Genomic DNA, 17,697 nt, shown 5'->3' on the forward strand with positions numbered 1-17,697 from the left:
ACCTTAAATTATTCACTCAATTTTTCCTCATTTTGTCACATTCAGCATATTTCATTGAGCTTTTGATCAACAAAAGTCGTGCACGAGTGAAATGGAAGGAAAACGATGCATGATTTTCTAAATTAATAAAAATCTGTAATGTTTAGCATGCATTTGAGTTTATTACAATACCCCTAAATAAAATCCAGTGCATCCAACCACCTCAGAAGTTGTGAAGCACTCCAACGGTGTCCAGTTTAATCTCAACACAAATCCAGCAGTTTTGTGAAGATCTCAAGGTTTCTTTAGAGAACAAACACAGCAGACGGGTCAGGCAGAATGTTATGGAGACGTTTAAAGCAGTTAGGTTAGAAAACAACACTCTACAAATCTCTCAGAGCTCTGTTTAATGCAATGTTTAATTTTCTAAATATATCTGCATAAAGTTTCTACAACAAAATAACCCATAGTGCAATAATTCATTTTCCTTCTGTGTTTTTTTTAATCAACCAAAATCCTTTTAAATTCTGTTTACCACAGTGCAGGACAAGTATTTATGCTTCAAGGTTTTTCTTTGAACTCCTGCAAATAAAATAGTTCTTTAATTTGACCATAAAACAGACAAGCTTCAAACATAAACTTCAAGGCCATGCTGATTTAGTGGCTCTATACAAATGTTATTAAAAGCTAGGACAGAAATGGCTCCCTGGATTTGTAAAGGTAGCTGAGCTCCGTGGTTACAGGACAACCATTAATTGTGCACGATGCAAATCTGACCTCTGTGGAAAAATGGCAACTAGAAAGACATTACTGAGAGAAAGAAGGAAGATTCTGAGCAAATGTGGAAGAAAGTGATCAGATGAGAACAATAAACTGTATGTTTAGAGAAAAACTAACAGTACACATGACCCTGAACTCACCGTAAAGCATGGTGGCGGCAGAATTATGACATGGGCATAAATTTCTTCATCTGATCAGAGATTATGACTTTCTATATGGAGATAAATATGATATATGCCCAGAGAAAACTCTTCTATAGACTTGAAACTGGGGGGAGATTCACCTTCATGTAGAATAATGGCAGTGAGACAGTTTAGATGAAATTATACTGTATGAAATGGTTTGAAAATCTATGTTTATGAAAGCATGCCAATCATTCAGCTCCACAATCTTACTGCAAATGAGGTAGTTTGCAAAGAATTAGCAAAAGACTAAATCACTAGATGTGAAAAGCAGCCAATCAGAGCAGCTGTAATTACAGCAAAACCTGGTTCTGCAAAGTATTGACTGAATACAAATATTTAAGGCAAGGCAACTTTATTTATATAGCACCTTTCAGCCAGACAATTCAAAGTGCTTGTACAAAAAAGTTAAAAACAACATACAACAAGAAGATAATAATAAAATTAAATTAAAAATCAAGCAGATTAAAAATAAGCAAAATAAACATTACAATTTTGAATATAGTTAAAAAACCAAATATGTAAGAATAGGCAACGTCAAATAAGAAGGTTTTTAACCTTGTTTTAAATAAACCCAAGGTAGGGGAAGTCTTACAATGAGCAGGAAGCTTATTCCAGAGTGTTGGAGCATAAAAACTAAAAGCTGCTTCACCGTGTTTAGTTCTGACTCAGAATAGTTAGAAGGTTTGATTCTGATGATCTTAAAGGTCTGAGTGGTATATATGGTCGAAGAAGATCAGAAATGTAGTCTGGGTTTTTATTATGAAGGGCTTTGTAAACCATTAAGGAGATTTTAAATTCTATTCTTCGAGCAACAGGCAGCCAGTGCAGGGATCTTAGAACTGGACTGATATGCTGATCTCTTTTTGTTTTAGTTAGGACTCTTGCAGCAGCACTCTGGAGAAGCTGGAGCGGTCCTATTGCTTTTTTTGATAATCCAGTAAAAATTCCATTGCCGTAATCAAGTCTACTAGAAACAAAGGCATGAACTAATTTTTCAGAGTCACGTGATTTTAGCAATATTTTTTAGATGGTAGTATGATGTTTTTATGATAGATTTGATGTGGTTATTAAAGTTCAGATCAGGATCCATGATCATCCCCAGATTTTTAGCTTCATCAGAGCATTTTAATCCAATGGACTGAAGGTGGGTGATTATATTTAATCTATGCTCTTTTGGTCCAAACACTAATATTTCAGTTTTATTTTTATTTAGTTGGAGAAAATTTTGGCCCATCCAGACATTAATCTGCTCGATACATTTAGCGAGTATTTGAACCTGACTGTAATCTCCTGGTGAAAGACTAATGTATAGCTGTGTGTCATCGGCATAATTGTGGTATTCTATCTTATTATTTCGTATAATTTGAATTAAGTATTACAAAACCCCCAAAAGATTAACCAAAGACACTACTGTGCGTTGGTCTAGCCACTAAAATCCCGATAAAATATTTTTCTGCTAGATTATGCCAATCACTGATGAGGCAAATTGACTAATTTCTTCTCATCTAATTATACTATGAATCATTTTTAGCATGAAGTAAGTTTTTATTTAAGAGTAGAAACAAAGCAGATCAGAATTTAAACTGTTTATTGTTAGCGTGGAAGAGGAAATGTCTAAAACGGTTTGCACATCTGTAGAACATACAGAAAATTCATTATGCACTTTTCTCTGCCAGTAAATGTCAGAAATAGAGTTCTTACTTACATAGCCATGTTATGTACATTATTACAAGCTCCATTCACATATTTACGACTAAATGCAAAACACACTCACACACACACACACACATCCATGCCCTACACAGATATAGTCCTGAAGACGTTAAACCCTGACAGGGCTGTGGAGATCATCACTCCGGGCATCTGCGGGTGCCAGTGGATCTCCTTGATCTCCGACTGACCCTGGTGCAGGAACAGCAGCTGCGGGGGCAGATCCTTCACCCCCTCCACCCTGGCACCCACGTCGCAGGACTCCACGGAGAGGTCCCACTGGCTGACGACGTCGTCCGCCCCGGAGGCGGCGAACACGCTCGAGTCCACGGGGCTCCACTCCACGGACGTGACGGGGCCGCAGTGCTGCTTGAAGCTGGCCACCGGACGACCCGTCTGCAGATTAAAGACCCCGGTTAATGTGGGACGGCCATTTTATTACCGCTCTTTAAAAAGTTTGACCTCCTGATTCTGAATTTGGCCGATACCAATTTTTTTTTTTGCCTGAAATGTCACTAAATACAGCAAGAAAGTCGCTGATTTGGTAACAGTGGGGCGACTGTTGTTAACTGCAAATGTGCAGATGTGACCTGGTGGTCCGGACTCAGTCGAACCTCTCACTGCAGAGCAGAAGAGGACAGAGGCCAATTTTTAGACTTTTGCTGAGGTACATAAGATCCTGGGAAAAGATCAGCTTTACATGCAAGTATCGGCCGACCACCAATCACCCTTAATTAAGGAAATTGGGGCCGATGAATTGGTGCACCCATACATTTTATATGTCCACATTTGGCCATATGCATGTTAACTTTGTTTTTGTGGCAGCATTAATGGTTTTGTTTGACTCCTGGAACTGCAGCTCAGTGCGTTTCCACACGGATTAAAAGGAGGGCGGTAATAATTATCTTAATTATTGTTGTAACGTTGTGTAACAACCATGAAATGGAACAAAGGTCTGCGGTTAGTTCAAGCTGGATAAATAAGGCCGCAGACAATCTGATGCAACACACAAACCTATAAACATTGTTTTTCATGTAGCAATGATAGAAATTTCCTCAAGTCTCAGTGGGAATTGTCTGACATATTCAGGAGTAATTGGAAAGTTTATTTACTTCAGTAATTCAGTTAAAAAGCAGGAGGCTGTTGTAAATTCCTGGTTTCTGTCCGTTTTACTGATCATGGCTCACAGCTAGTGAAAAAACTCAATTTAGTTTTTAGTTTCTTTCAAATATGAAAATCGCAATCAATGAAACTCACCAAACAGGAAATTTAACAGAGAAATGTCATTTAATGGGCATGAAATGACCTGCAGCTGCTTGTCTTGCAGGAAGTCATTGATACCAAAGTTATTTGCTGAAGAAGCTGCATATTAATAGAAAGTTTAGTTTAAGGAAAAAGTGGAAAAGCAACAAGGATAACTGCAGCCTGGATGACATTATGAAGCAAACCTATTCAGGAGCCAGTCTTCAGATAAATATTATGTTTGAATTTCATTTGGAAATCACAGTCCAGAGCTTCTCCACTGGAAAAACAGTGGAGAAGCTCAAAATCCACACAGCTTAAAGTCCAGTTTGAAGTTTCCACAGTAAGCGATGACCTGAGGAGCTGCTGGTGTTGCTCCACTGAGATTTATCAAGTTTAAAGTGTTGTAGATTCTATCTTTTACCCTATCTCTTGTAGCCTCTTTTAACTGCGTACACGCACACACTGCAACTTACTTAACCATGTTTATGTGTGACTGCCGGGAGTCATATGTAAACAGACTGAAACTGATTAGACTACCCTTTAAGAAGGGCACAGATTTCAGAGAGGAATAAAAAGCTAAACATGCGCTACAGTCTTTGCCATACTTGGTTTCATCCATAAGGTAAGTTTGGCCCCAGCGCTGGACGGTGAATGTAACTCTATCTGTTCCTTTTGTATGACATGTATGGCTTGTAACATTTGATCATTTTTTGGCATTAAAACCTGTTTTATAACCAAATCTCATTATTTCTGAAGCTAATTTAGAAACTCAGGGGTTCTGGTCGGGTTCTGAAACTGGTTAACGGACTTGGTGGAGCACAGAGACAAAAATGAATGAACTCCAACAAAAGCCGTCTACCAGGACACTTCAGAGCACCTCATGCTCCCCTCTGCAGAGAAGCTTTATGGAGGCGCTGATGTCATTTTTCAGCAGGACTTGGAACCTGCCCACATTAAGCCTGACGCAATAAGAAATTAATCGCATGACAAATGAAAACGAGCTCAATAATTTTGTTTACAGAGACTTCACAATCTACTGTATTTTTGGTTTTGGTTGTTGCATGGCTTTTATTTCTATTTTACTTATTGCTTTTAGATGTGTTTTATTTGGGATATCTAAGAAGTCTTTTAAGTGTTTTGTACAAAATCATGGTTCATTAACTTGCAGTATTATGCTACAATCAATATATTACCTGACAATGGTCTCCAAACAACAATATAATCATTTATTGCAATAATTTCTTGAACAATTTATCGTCCAGAAAATTTTTTATTGTGCCCACGTACCAACACCTGCTTTAGTGATCATGACATCACTGTGATTTATGGACCAGCAAACGTGGACATAGTTTCCAGTCAGTCAGCTTTTCTGTAGAAAATACTTTAATTGGTCTTGTGTAATAATCTAATTGTCTAATTGTCTGAGAATTTTGAATTTAATCAGCTGTAAACCATAATCATCAAAAGGTAAAGAAATGAACACTTGAAATACAGTACAGACCAAATGTTTGGACACACCTTTCTAATTCAATGGGTTTTCTTTATTTTCATGACTATTTATAAGGCAAGAAATCCCACTTATTAACCTGAGTCATGAAAATAAAGGAAACTCATTGAATTAAAAGGTGTGTCCAAACTTTTGGTCTGTACTGTACATTAATCTGTACTTAAAGTCACTGAAATATAAAAGTATTACTTCTCAAATTTAATTACAGAAATAAATTCAGTTCTATAAGTTATTCTAAGGTATTGAGGTCTTTCTGGGTAAACTGGTGTTGGTTCCCACCTTAAACTGTCGCAGGTCCCAGACCTTCAGGAGCCCGTCGTCCCCTCCTGACAGCAGGAACGGCTCGCTCCTGTTCCAGCTGATAACGTTGATGTCCGACGAATGAGCCTCGTTGGCTGAGAGCATCGAGTTTGGCGGGGCGCGGATATCCCAGATTCGGATGGACTGATCAACAGAGCAAGACGCAAAAACCTAGAGGAAGAAATAAAACATTTCAACTGTTTAAACCTCAACAGTGAATCACATACAACATAAACCAAGTCTGAAACAAAGCAACTACTGTTCTTTTTTTTTCTTCTTCTTCTTTTTGGCAAAAGGCTCAAGCCAGCCTCAATTTGCAAGCTGCTCACTCCCAAACCTCAAACAAGATGGGGACAGTTTCAATTTTAGCTGCAACCTTGTGTTGCGACACAATTGCAGCGCGCCAGGTGCTCCTTTACAATAAGCATTCCTTCATCCACTCAGTGATTTCACCCGACACGCCCTGCGTTTTGTTTGTTTCTTGTGTTTCCCACAACCAAAAACCTGCAGAGCACAGAGCAGGTGAGCTCAACGTGACGTCATTAATGCATGTCTAATCAAAGCATTCGTGTACTCATCGTCAACTCAAAGCCTTCACTCCTTTCATCGGAGAGGAGGAGGAAGAGAAGAAGCATCCAGCCCTGTGAGTGTGACCCGCAGTGTCTTGATAATTGCACATACTGTGGCTTCGGTGGGAGACCACTGCAGATCCTCCACCGACTGGCTGTGGGAGCTGAACGGTCTCTGGTCGATCTGCCACGAGGCTCCACCCTCGCGAGGCTCCCACACGTGGATGTTCTTTCTGCAGTCGCCGCTGACGAGGCGACCTGGTGAGGAAAAGGCAGGAGAATCCATTAAAAATCTAGTCTTTATGTTTTTTTTATATAGTTCTGATAGACTGGATAAAAATATTAGGCTTTAAGATAAACTTCCCTTCATTCTGCTGCACATTTAGTGATCAAAATGAAATATATTATCCTGAAATTTCACTTTAATAAAGTGTTTCAGTTTGATTCTTTAATAAAATCAGTTTAGGTTCTCAGATTTTGAATGACACTAAAAATAACTCGGGATGAGCCGGGTAATTTAGCGTATTTTATTTTTATATATAACCCTATCATGTCCAGTATGCCTTTAATTAACTGGAGACCAAAAGGGATAACAACAAAAAAGTATATTTCACTTAAACTTTGATATCTCCTTTATAGAAAGTTATTAAACTGATCAATTATTACACAATCGTTTAGGCTGGTGAAACTCACAGAAGGTTAGAGCTCTACTTAACGTGCTGCAAAGCAAACCGTAAAAACTCATTTTAGAGACATAAGAATCCAGAAAGAGACACCTGCAGAAATCCTCCTGGAATCACATTAAAATAAAAAATAAAAAAAGAAAGTGTGAATGCTTTTGCAAGGTCCCGTACTTATTGATCATCAAGTAGGGCTGACCGACAGCAGTATTTAGTATCTATGCAGAAACTTATTTTCCTTTAAATAGCGTTTTTGAATTTGCATTCTTAGATTATCCAAGTTTCTCTGGAAAAGATGCACCATTCTATTAAAAACCAAAGGAACCAAATCAACCAGGGATCATTTCCTGCCACATTTTAAAATCTTCAGCTTAGTGACACTCTTACATTTCCTCCATTTCAAATGTTATCCATATTTAACTTTGTGAACATTCAACTCAACTGAAAACCCTTTTTTCTTTTTTACTTTACAGTCATTTTAATGTTTCTACATCCTGAAGTCATGCTTGGATTTGGTTACCAGTTTTCCCTCTGAACAGGATCACAGCGTGAAATCCAGCTCAATTATAGCCGAAGTCTTTGTTATTTTTGGCCTGCAGCAAAAATTCTTGTTTTTTTTTTTTTCTTCCTCCTGTATACAGGAGGAAGTTTGACTCACCTGTAGGCCTGTCACGATAGCAAATTTTGCTCAACGATTAATTGTCTCAAAAATTATTGCGATAAACGATAATATTGTTTGAAGACCTTTTTACACTGATTTAATGGAAATGACGTAATAATGCATGTGATTTCCTGCCAACGATTAATGCACTTTATTTTCAAAAGAATATTTAACACTGGAAATGATAAACAAAATAAACAAAACAACCAAAAACAAAAATAAAATGGATTCTCAGTCTCCATTAACAAAAAACTCACTTGAAAAAAAAACCTAAACAACATAAAGAACAAAGTGGAAATATATACTGCATTCAACCAAAAGAGTGCAGATTATGAAGTCTGTATATTATGTTGCCCTTCAGTAATAATTAGATTTAAATAGAGAAGATGGGCACATCGACTACCTGATGCAATAATTCACACTACATGATTTTTTGCTGCTATTTTTCCCCTTACAACAATCTTAGAACGTTGGTCTTTCTAAGATTGTGTTGTGTGTTATGGTAGATCCTCGTTGCCACTCCGACCTAAATCAGGGGATTTCCCCGACTGGGAGCTTTAACTCCACCTGTTCAATGTGACAGGTAGCCAATCAGAAAGCCAGGATTCTCCTCCTTGCTTTCTGTGGGGAAATTAAGTCGGGGAATCCCAAACAGCTGACACGGCGCAACCCGAAGTCCAGCGGACATTGGAGATGATATGTGGAAACAACTTTAATGTTTATTCAACATGCAAAGAATATAGAAATGACAAGAGGAGGAGTTGGAGCGAAATTGCTACCGCAGTTGATAAACCCGGTAACTTTTCAGCTGTTCTTCGTTAACGTGACATAAACAGGTTATAATGATTTTCACTCGGTCAGGACTTTATGCTGACATTAGCCACATGCATTGCAGGTAGATTGTAGTAAAGCATTGATTAATGCCTGATTTTAAAATTAGTTGACTGGACTTGTAGCCATTATTTTGTGCCCATTGTTGGACACCACACGGCAGGACCGAACCATTGGAACCGTTATACCTAGGATTTCTGTCGGCTAATGTGTGGTCTGTCAGGTTTTGAAAATGGCTCGACAATCGGCTGACAGCTCTAAGATCGTGTCATGTGCGCTGGGCATTACACTAAGAAAATGAGGAAGGGGGCGTCACCGGAGTTGAACCTTTTTTCATTCAGTGTCATCAACAGAAAGAGAAAAGGGCCGGAAGAGACGATAATGCCGATATTCGATAGTTTTAATTTATTGTACGATTATCGTTTATCGGGACAGGCCTACTCACCTGGGACTTTAGGGGACCAATCAATTGCAAAGCCTTCACTCATGTGTCCTGAGAAGCTGAACAGTGGTGTAGCTTCTTTCTGCTGCTGGACGAACGTCGCCATGGCAGCAGAACTGTGGACAGCCTCCAGCTGAGGGCGAAGGTCGAATATCTCTACCTGTCCCTTGTCCGACCACACTGCAGCCAATGGGAGCTCGCCACACTGGGTCACCTGGAAAATCAATTCAATCAGTCATTAAAGGGGGCCTGTCATAATTCAAATTTTTTATACTTCCATTTGGGTTTCAAATGCTTCTAAAAACAGCTCAAGAACTTTAAAGACAACAACAAATAAATAAAATCCTCCTCGTGTTTTTACAAAATAAGTTTATGTTTTTGGTTGTGTGAAAAATGAGCCATTTTAAAAACCTTCCAATGGTCAAGTCATGCTGTGGCGTTACCTAGCAACCCAAATAGAGCACCAGCATGTCAGGTTAGCTGGTTTTACCGCTGGACTGTACAATGGCAGCTGGAAAAGACAAGTGATTTGCTGTTGACTTACCATTCAGAAAGCACTTGCTGGTTGCGCAGGAGGCTCTGCGTCTGCTTTTCGAAGATGTACGATTGTATAACTGTGTATTTATTGCAGCCATTTTCACGTGAGAGGGTAAATGTTGAGTTTGAGGGCATCGCCAGCAGCAGCTAAATTGGATTTAAAGTTACAAGAAGCCCTAAAATGGCTCATTCTGAAAGGAGTTCAAATTAGGCAGAACTGACCAAACAAAAATCTCATTACTGAAGAATGATTATGTGCAAAAAATGTAAAAAACATATTTTATAGAGCCTACAGACCTGCCTACTAACCTGTTAAATAAAGCAAATTAGTTCTCCTTTAAAAAGATTTGTGCCCCAATTATAATTTACTTACATAAAAAAATGACAGACTTACTCTAACTCTGTTAATCCCTCCATAGTGAGGCATCATGGCCAGCTCCAGCTGTGGCTTCTTATCCTCTTCCTCCTCCTCTTCATCGCTTTCCTCATCGCTGCTTTCCTCCTCTTCGTTTTCCTTCTCTGTTCCATGAAGGTTGTGCATGCGCATCACCAGAAGTCTGCAGCGAGAGGAGCACATTCGCCAGAAAGGTGAACACGGAGGAGCTTGAGAGTGAAAGTAAAAACCACCCACCACCTTCTAACGGACTCGATTTTTATTCAAGTTCTGACAGATTTTCAGTTAAATCCTGACTGGCAGGTAAAGGATTTACACAAGAGATAACCTGAAATTCGCATGAACAAGTCTGCTTTTATCTGGGTGTAATGTCTGTTTTTACCACTGACAATCATTCATCAATGTAAGGGCTTAGTCATAAAAATAATATTTCACAATATGAAACAGAGCCAAGAGGAACTGTTCAGAGATTTACTGATGCGTTAGTTCAACAGACGTCTCTTACTGAGCTTAAAATAATCACAGGAGGAGTGTTTAGTTTATTAATAAGGTGACTTCTTAACACAATAGGTTGGATTTTATTCCGGTTTTCAGAGTAAAGGGGTAAATATACAAATGCAATTTAAGATTAGTGAGTATAACACTTCCTTTTCCTTTTATTTCTTCTCAAAAGTTGAATAAAAATGTATAAATATTAAATTTCTATTTTTAAATTTCTTTTCAGTTACTTCAGACGCAAATATAGACATAAAGCTCAACAATTATTTACTTCATTTATATTATTTATGGATATTTTCCTCCTATTTTGTCATGAGGACACTTCATTATTGTGACAAGAAAAACACAAAACATACAAAATCTTCCAATAATAGGTCGCAAAAGAGAATAATTGGTATGGAGTGATTACAACTATGACTTGACAAATGTTCAATAAATCAATAATTTAGGTTAATTACTGGTTAAGAGACAAAAATAAAATGCACTTCTGCAGTAACGTCAAACCTAAACATATTCAGAGCCTTTAAAAAGTATTCATCCCCTTGGATGTTTTACAAAATCAATCACAATCATCACTTGGCTTTCCTGAGGAAAAAATAAATAAAAATACAATAAAAATACTTTAATGTAAAAAAAAAAAAAAGGCTATTAAATAACATGTAACATAAAGTAAATTTGTTTTGTCAAAAAAGCCTAACTTTGGTGATCATTGAGCTGTTAAAACAGTAAGACATATTTTTTAAAGGCACTGTACAATATGAATATAAAACATACTGTTTTATATGTTTTATAATCATATTGTGGTCTATCACGTTAAAGGTTTTGTGGTTGGATTGCAACAAAATGTGCAAGAATGCAAAGGAACAAAGAAACGAGCTTATGCAACAAATTTCACAATGAATAGGCTTAAGACAAAAAATCTAACACAGATACATCAAACTTCAGTAATCTGGCGAAAAGCTGCACAAGCACATGTCTGCACATTTAACAAAACAACAGTTTTATGGATTTAGCTTCAATCTGTCTGAGAAAAGAGTAAACAACTGACTTGGAGTCTAAGCAAACATGTAATTTATTTTTTAAGTGCGTACTAAAACTACAACCAGTCCTGTTAACTTCATGTAAACATTTGCTTTCCGCTCAACTAAACAAGCATAGAGAATCCTTTGCCATGTCTATGTCCCAACACAGGAACAAGGCTGGATCAGATCATCTGGATGAAACACATGAGCAAATGTAACATTTCTGCTGTCACTGCCTTCCCACTCTTTCCTCCTCAACAAAAAAAGAGCAAATTGTTAAGACAAATACTACCTGCAGCTTTAAAAAGTTGTTGATAGTATCGCAGATGGACTAGAAACAAAGCAACACTGATCAATGCAACTGGTGCTTCTGTGAGGACACACAGATTAATTTAAGCTAAGCTCCAGTTCATTGTGATGCATTAATGTGAATTTAAAATGCTACGGTCACCTTAACTGCAGTAAATCAACTGAAGCAATCAAGATGGAAGACAGTTTGACTAGTGATTATGTGAAAATGAGAGGAGAAATGCAGCCAAATGCGTCCCAACTAGTGAGAAAACATTGTAACAAGGCTTTTCACTAAACCTGCCACAATAACAAATTTTGTTGTCCCAGACGTTATTGCCATAAACAGCAAGATTGTTGCTTTTATATTTACAACTAATAAAATGACAGTGGCATAATAAAGCAAGACCACAATCTCAAAGATCGATAAACTTTAAATTCGAATGAACATTTAACCCTGGAACTGGAAGACATTTTAAATATCCAAAATAAACAAAACAACAAAAACGACTAATAACATTTATTTTGAAGTCTCTACAAGCAAAATTGTCCTTCAAACAAACCAAAGCACCAGATTGAAGACTTTCATCATCCAGGTTTTGGTAGAAGGAGAAAAATAGAAAAGAGACAAATGATAAACCAGGCGAATGGATATTATTGAGCTCATTTTAATTGATCACATCCATCCATCCCTGGTGCTCATCTCCAGCGGTCAATGGGTTACTAATTTATTACATGATTAATTAATTTATTGATTACTGCAACAGGCCCGATAACAAATGTTAATAATGATTAAAATTATGATAAATTGTCCCCAAAATTATTGCAGTAAACAATAACATTGTTGTTTTGAGACCATTTTCAAGTAATATATTGGTAATGACATAATAAGGCAAGTTCACCCTCTCAAAGACTGTTAACCTTTAATTTTGTACTGAACACTGGAAGCAGAAGATATCTTAAACATTCAAAATAAAACACAACTACACACAATAAATAACGTGGATTACGAAGTGTGTGTGAACAAAATTGGTCTTAAAAAAATACTAATCATCGATATGAAATCATCGAGATTAATTTAATGCGATTAATTGTTTATTACAGAGTGTAAAAAAGCTTGTTCTCAATAACCTGAACTAAAACTACAAAAGAATCACCAGAACAAATAAAGTCTGGTATTTTAGTCTGCAAATTATTTCCCCTTTGTTTTGTTTGTAACATAAATATGCAATAGTAATCTGGAAGCTCTAAAGCAGTAATATAAAAGTGAGCAGCAGTGTGTTGTGTTGTACCTGTTTTGCAAGGCTGTTTCCGCCTGCGTGCCCGCGCACAGCAGCATGGACAGGGGGAACTGCTGCCTGCCGTCTCCGTCTCCATCCTTCACCACGTCGAAGCTCAGGCACGGAGCACCTGAACGAAGAGTCAAAAAGGAAACCCTTAGATCCGGGTTTGAGCTCCTGCAGTCTTGGCTTGAGCAGCACATTCAGCAGGCCGGGTCTGAACTCGCCTGTTTGGCACTCGTGGTACACGCGGTACGCAGAGCGGTCCATCTCCAGCTCCTCTCCGGGCTGAAGCGGCTCGATCCCGGGGACGTACACCTTCTTTCCCCCGTCTCCGTCCGCTTCTTCGTCTTCCATCTCTACCCCTTCGTCCTCCTCCTCTTCCTCCATCTCTGCCATCTCGCCTTCTTCTCCTCCTCGGTTTAACGCGTGCTCATCGGGCGCAGACATCTTGGAAGGGCACTTCCGGTCTATGGAGCGACCACGTGGTTTGAGCGTCCTCCCCCTTCCTCTTCCTCCTCCTCCTCCTCCTCCTCTCCCCTCTTTCTCTCTCTCCCACCCTGTTTACGGGAATTCAGCTGGCCTCTTTGGCGCTTGGCTCCCCGCTGCCAGGAAAAAGCAGTCTTTGAAAGATTTCTCTCGAAAACATGACACCAGACTGTTGGCTGTATTGTGCATGGTCAACCTGACCTCTCCAGAAACCCTCCCCCCTATGTATATGTGTGCTTTCTTTTCTTTTCTTTTTTTTACTGGGGTTATCTGTATTCGGTGACCCACCCAAGACAAGGTTTCAGTGAATCACAGTTAAGCCTATTTAGGGGAATTATGAAACCTCCAGACATTAGTACCCCCCTGTCACAGACTGGAAACCAGGACTTATCCCCCCAGACGGGCAGACGTCTTAAAATATTTATGCGTCAGACTGGAACAGGTACAACGGAGCAGTTCACGTATTCAAATGTAAGTGTTTCCGTCCCCATTTGTACAAACATGTTTGTTCCTCCTTGCAAAAATCTTGACACAAATTCAGTGTAAACAAGGAACATGCAAAACACGGCGCTTCCATGGCGACAGCAAGGACAATGGTACACATTACATGTCTGGGTGTGGGTGCAAGCAGAGGCAAGTGCTAGCGTAAAGATTTCACTTTTATTCCTCTTATAGTTTCAGACAGAAGCCAAGCCGCAGCGATGCATTCCTCCTCACCCCGTCTGCAGCTTATCTTTGAATTTTTTTTTTTTTTGCTTTCACCCGACATATCCACATCACAGTTCACCTCACATGAATAGATAAAGGAATCCAGGGGCATAAACAAAAGCATCTCAACGCTGAAGGGACCACCAAAGCATCCGAGTGATCTCGCATGAACAAAAAGTAACTTAATGACTACTTTGTTCAAATTAAGCAAACAAAAAAGAACTCAAAGACATGGATAAAATCAAAGGTATGAAAAGAAGCATTTTACTGTTTCAGTAACAGAGCATTAATCCATGCAGCAACATTTACTGTCTGATAAATGCTAAACTATTGCCCTCAGATTTTCAGCTCATTCACTAGAGTTAATGCACTCTTCCAACTTAGACAAACAACAAAAGAACCGTAATAATAAATATAAGTTACTGGATCACTCTAATTTAAACCAAATGCTACTATACCTAAAAGTCTTTAACTTACATTTACTTACAGGAATAAACTCTCACAACATTCATTTGTAAACAGTGAGGCAACCACAGAGAATGGCTTATGTGCACCGACTAGCTCAGTTTGGATCTCTTGTTAGCAAGGAAAGCACAATTAGCTGGAGCTTGTGGCTTTTTTTCAACCAAGAGAGTGACTATAAGGTTTAATATATATTTGATATAACAAGAGCAAAGTTAGCTGACTTTTGGCATTTAATTCAGCTTGTGCATATCACTTCATTTTAGCAAAGCTTACTGCATCAAAACTCAAAAATAATTCATTCAGTGCCAGGTAAAAGTTTCATCATTGTGCAATAAAAAAAAAAAAAGTTGCTACCAGTAGAGTCCAAATAACAACAACAATAACAAGGGGCTCCAGAAAGCTGCAGGACAGGGCCGGGATCGAGATCTTCCACAGGACGATGGAGGTTTATTGTCTACCCTTTTTTCAGGCTGGTCTTCCTCGCGTCTGATGGCTCGAGTGGTCAATAGTTTGCCCCTCACCGGACCGTAGTCCCTCCTTTCAAAAAACGGGGGCAACGTGGGCGGGAAACAAGTTTCAATTGAAGGTGAGCAACCCACCTTGAGCCACCGAGCAAAAAGTTCTGACGTTAGATTTAATAGTTCTTCTGGTGAGGAAGACAATAATGGGTACGGCTTGAAATCCGTCTCCTCCTTGAAACTCTGAGAAGAGGAAATGACGCAATTAGAGGCTGCAGAATTATCAGAGAAACAACTCAAGACAAGTTCTAAAAGCTGTGATACGTATATCTCCAACTACTATAGTTTACAAAACTCATAAAATTTAATATGTCAGAAAATTAACAGATATCCTTCTCTTTTTTTTTTTTTGCAAAGACTAAAAATCCTACCTCTATATTTTTGTTCTTTTCAACAATTCTATCCAGTGTCTGCTTCAGCTCTAAGATGAAGGTGTAATTGAGATGCTGATCCCAGAGGTTTGTGAGGAGCACATGCCAGGACTCTACGAGAACCACTGCTGCCGAGAACACGCAACACTGCAGGGAGACCTCAGAGTTAGCATGCACAACACATGACGGATCACCACAAGAACCACATCAGTGGCACTCGAGTGCAAGTGACACTAGAGAGCACCTGCTGTAGCAATCTGTTCACAAACTCAGTTTTTTTTTTCCTTTCCTAAGATCTGTAAATGAGTGAGGGAGAAAGGTAATAATTATCCAGGTTATGGAGTCAAACATTATCCCAAAAGAGGAGGTTGATTTCTATAAAAGGCACAAGCAGTTTTATGACATGTGAGACTCTGATAACTGATAACTAAACTCACCGGCTCGGTCTCGCACAGCATGCTTCGAGTGTAGCGGTGGACTACACGATAATCTTTAGGGAACACAGACCGCTGGAGGAGAGAGAAGTAAAAACAAAGATCAGAACTGATTTAGCTTTGTACTGAAGTTGATAAAGTGAGGCATATCTTTTGTAATTGTTACAAATCTACAAGGCGACTAAAAAATGCAAAGCATGACATAGTTTGATTTCCCTCTCTGATCTGATACGCTTGCTCTGAATCATCTGACAAGATGCTATTTTCTATTCCTTCACATCATTGCATCACATCCTCGAAGGTGTTGATTTTAAAAAAAAGTAAAGACTTACAAATCCATTTGGATTAGAGTCGATTGTTGCCTTTATGTTTCCAACACCCTTCAGGTCAAAGTCACATCCACCACATTGGACGATGAAGAGCAGCAGCAAAAGTAGACCTGTTTGACACATGAGTGAGGATGAGAGGAGCAGATGACATTCAGATAATAGGTGGAAACTTTCTGTGGTTTCTATCTTCTCGAGCTGCATACCTACAGAGAAACGTTTCAACATATCCTGTGTCAATTTAGCCATTTCTGCAGAAAACAGACGAAAATACTCTGAGCTGCGGTTGTATCACCAACTCCAAGTGTATGACATTAGTGTGGCTGAGATTGTAGCGACACATGCAGTCTGCTGTAATACCTGAATAAGCATGGGTAAGAGTCTGCTCTGCTCTACAAGTTCTACAAGTGCGCACATAGAAATAAAAGCTAAAGTTAATCATTGGACGATGTTCTTATTTCTCACCTGGCATTTTATCTTTCTAAGAATGGACACTTCTCCATTTCTCTTGTTGACAGCAATCACTCTTCAGCTGTGTCACTCTGTGAAAGGCAAAGTTTCCCCCTCTGTGGTTTGTTGAGGTCTCTGACAGAGCACGCTTCTGCCTTTCCTCTCTCTTAGCGGTCGATGTTCAGTCCCCTTGCTCACATCCCTCAGTGCATTTTCTTCTTCTGGTTTCCTCTGGTACTTTCCAAAATATGACCCATTAATCTCCACAAGCCATCATTCTCTTTCACTTTGGATTTTCCCTCTAAATCCCAGAGTGGCTGCAGCCTTCTTTCGTTTTCAAGAGCTTTTTTTTTGTCTCCCCTCCTTTTTTTTTTTTTTTTTTGCACTACAGACCTTGAATCTTCCTAAATTTCAGTAGCTCCTGGGTTCCTTAATGGATAAAGCGGCAGAGACGCGGGCCACCCTCCTCTCCCTCTGGTCACCCCTTGTGTTCTCCACTCAGACACAGGCGCCGCTCAAAGTGAAAGTGCTACTCTGGATTGCCTGCCCCTGTTCCCTTTAAGTCCCGGCCCCTCCCACGCCACACGTTTTACCTCACTATTGACTGACCCGGCTCCCTCCCCCCCCCTGCTCCCCACATTCCCTGACACCCTCACCCCCTTCCCCCCCTTCCAAACAGGGGCTGAGGAGGCTTAGTCATGCAGTTGGAGCGTATGTTTCTCATTTGGAGTCTCCCCCGCACCTCTTCGCCTGCAGATCTGCCTGTCTTTCTCCCCTCAGATTCAGTATCATCCTGATTAATCATCACATGGGCCGCTTTTCTTTCTGCTTTAAATAATTCCTTGTCAATCTGGCAAGCAAGATTGCAACACCCCACTGCCAGAACATGCAAGTCATTCTATGTAGAGCAGCTCTTCGCAGTCATTGCCATCAAAAACAGCTTCACAGATGTGCCTCATCTGATACTGAAGTCCAGCACTGTGAACAGCTGTCAACATCTTGTCTGTAACGTGTTGATGCGAGGCCTC

At 39.4% G+C, this 17,697-nt stretch overlaps 1 protein-coding gene across 1 annotated transcript; it reads right to left on the reverse strand.

Annotated features, from left to right (window-relative positions):
* Window positions 1-2,515: 2,515 nt before the first annotated feature.
* On the reverse strand, window positions 2,516-17,203 carry grwd1 (glutamate rich WD repeat containing 1). Its single transcript, XM_005798803.3, has 11 exons — window positions 16,685-17,203; window positions 16,226-16,332; window positions 15,897-15,968; window positions 15,460-15,606; window positions 13,136-15,271; window positions 12,921-13,038; window positions 9,821-9,983; window positions 8,893-9,103; window positions 6,388-6,533; window positions 5,686-5,877; window positions 2,516-3,050 (listed from the first exon to the last, which is right to left on the reverse strand). The coding sequence occupies exons 5-11, from the start codon at window positions 13,356-13,358 to the stop codon at window positions 2,742-2,744; spliced, it is 1,362 nt and encodes a 453-aa protein (XP_005798860.2). The 5' UTR covers window positions 13,359-15,271; window positions 15,460-15,606; window positions 15,897-15,968; window positions 16,226-16,332; window positions 16,685-17,203; the 3' UTR covers window positions 2,516-2,741.
* Window positions 17,204-17,697: the final 494 nt, after the last annotated feature.

This window comes from Xiphophorus maculatus, chromosome 3 (assembly GCF_002775205.1).
Source record: "Xiphophorus maculatus strain JP 163 A chromosome 3, X_maculatus-5.0-male, whole genome shotgun sequence".
In the NCBI taxonomy this organism is placed as follows: Eukaryota; Metazoa; Chordata; class Actinopteri; order Cyprinodontiformes; family Poeciliidae; genus Xiphophorus; species Xiphophorus maculatus.

Bases quoted from the DNA above. Each gene is read 5' to 3' on its own strand.
- grwd1 (XM_005798803.3), bottom strand. From the start codon at position 13,358: ATGTCTGCGCCCGATGAGCACGCGTTAAACCGAGGAGGAGAAGAAGGC. The intron at 9,104-9,820 runs GTAAGTCTGTCA...TTGATTTTCCAG, and splicing joins GAGGGATTAACAGAGTTAGA to GTGACCCAGTGTGGCGAGCT. The intron at 6,534-8,892 runs GTGAGTAGGCCT...TTTCCTCACCAG, and splicing joins TTGGTCCCCTAAAGTCCCAG to GTCGCCTCGTCAGCGGCGAC.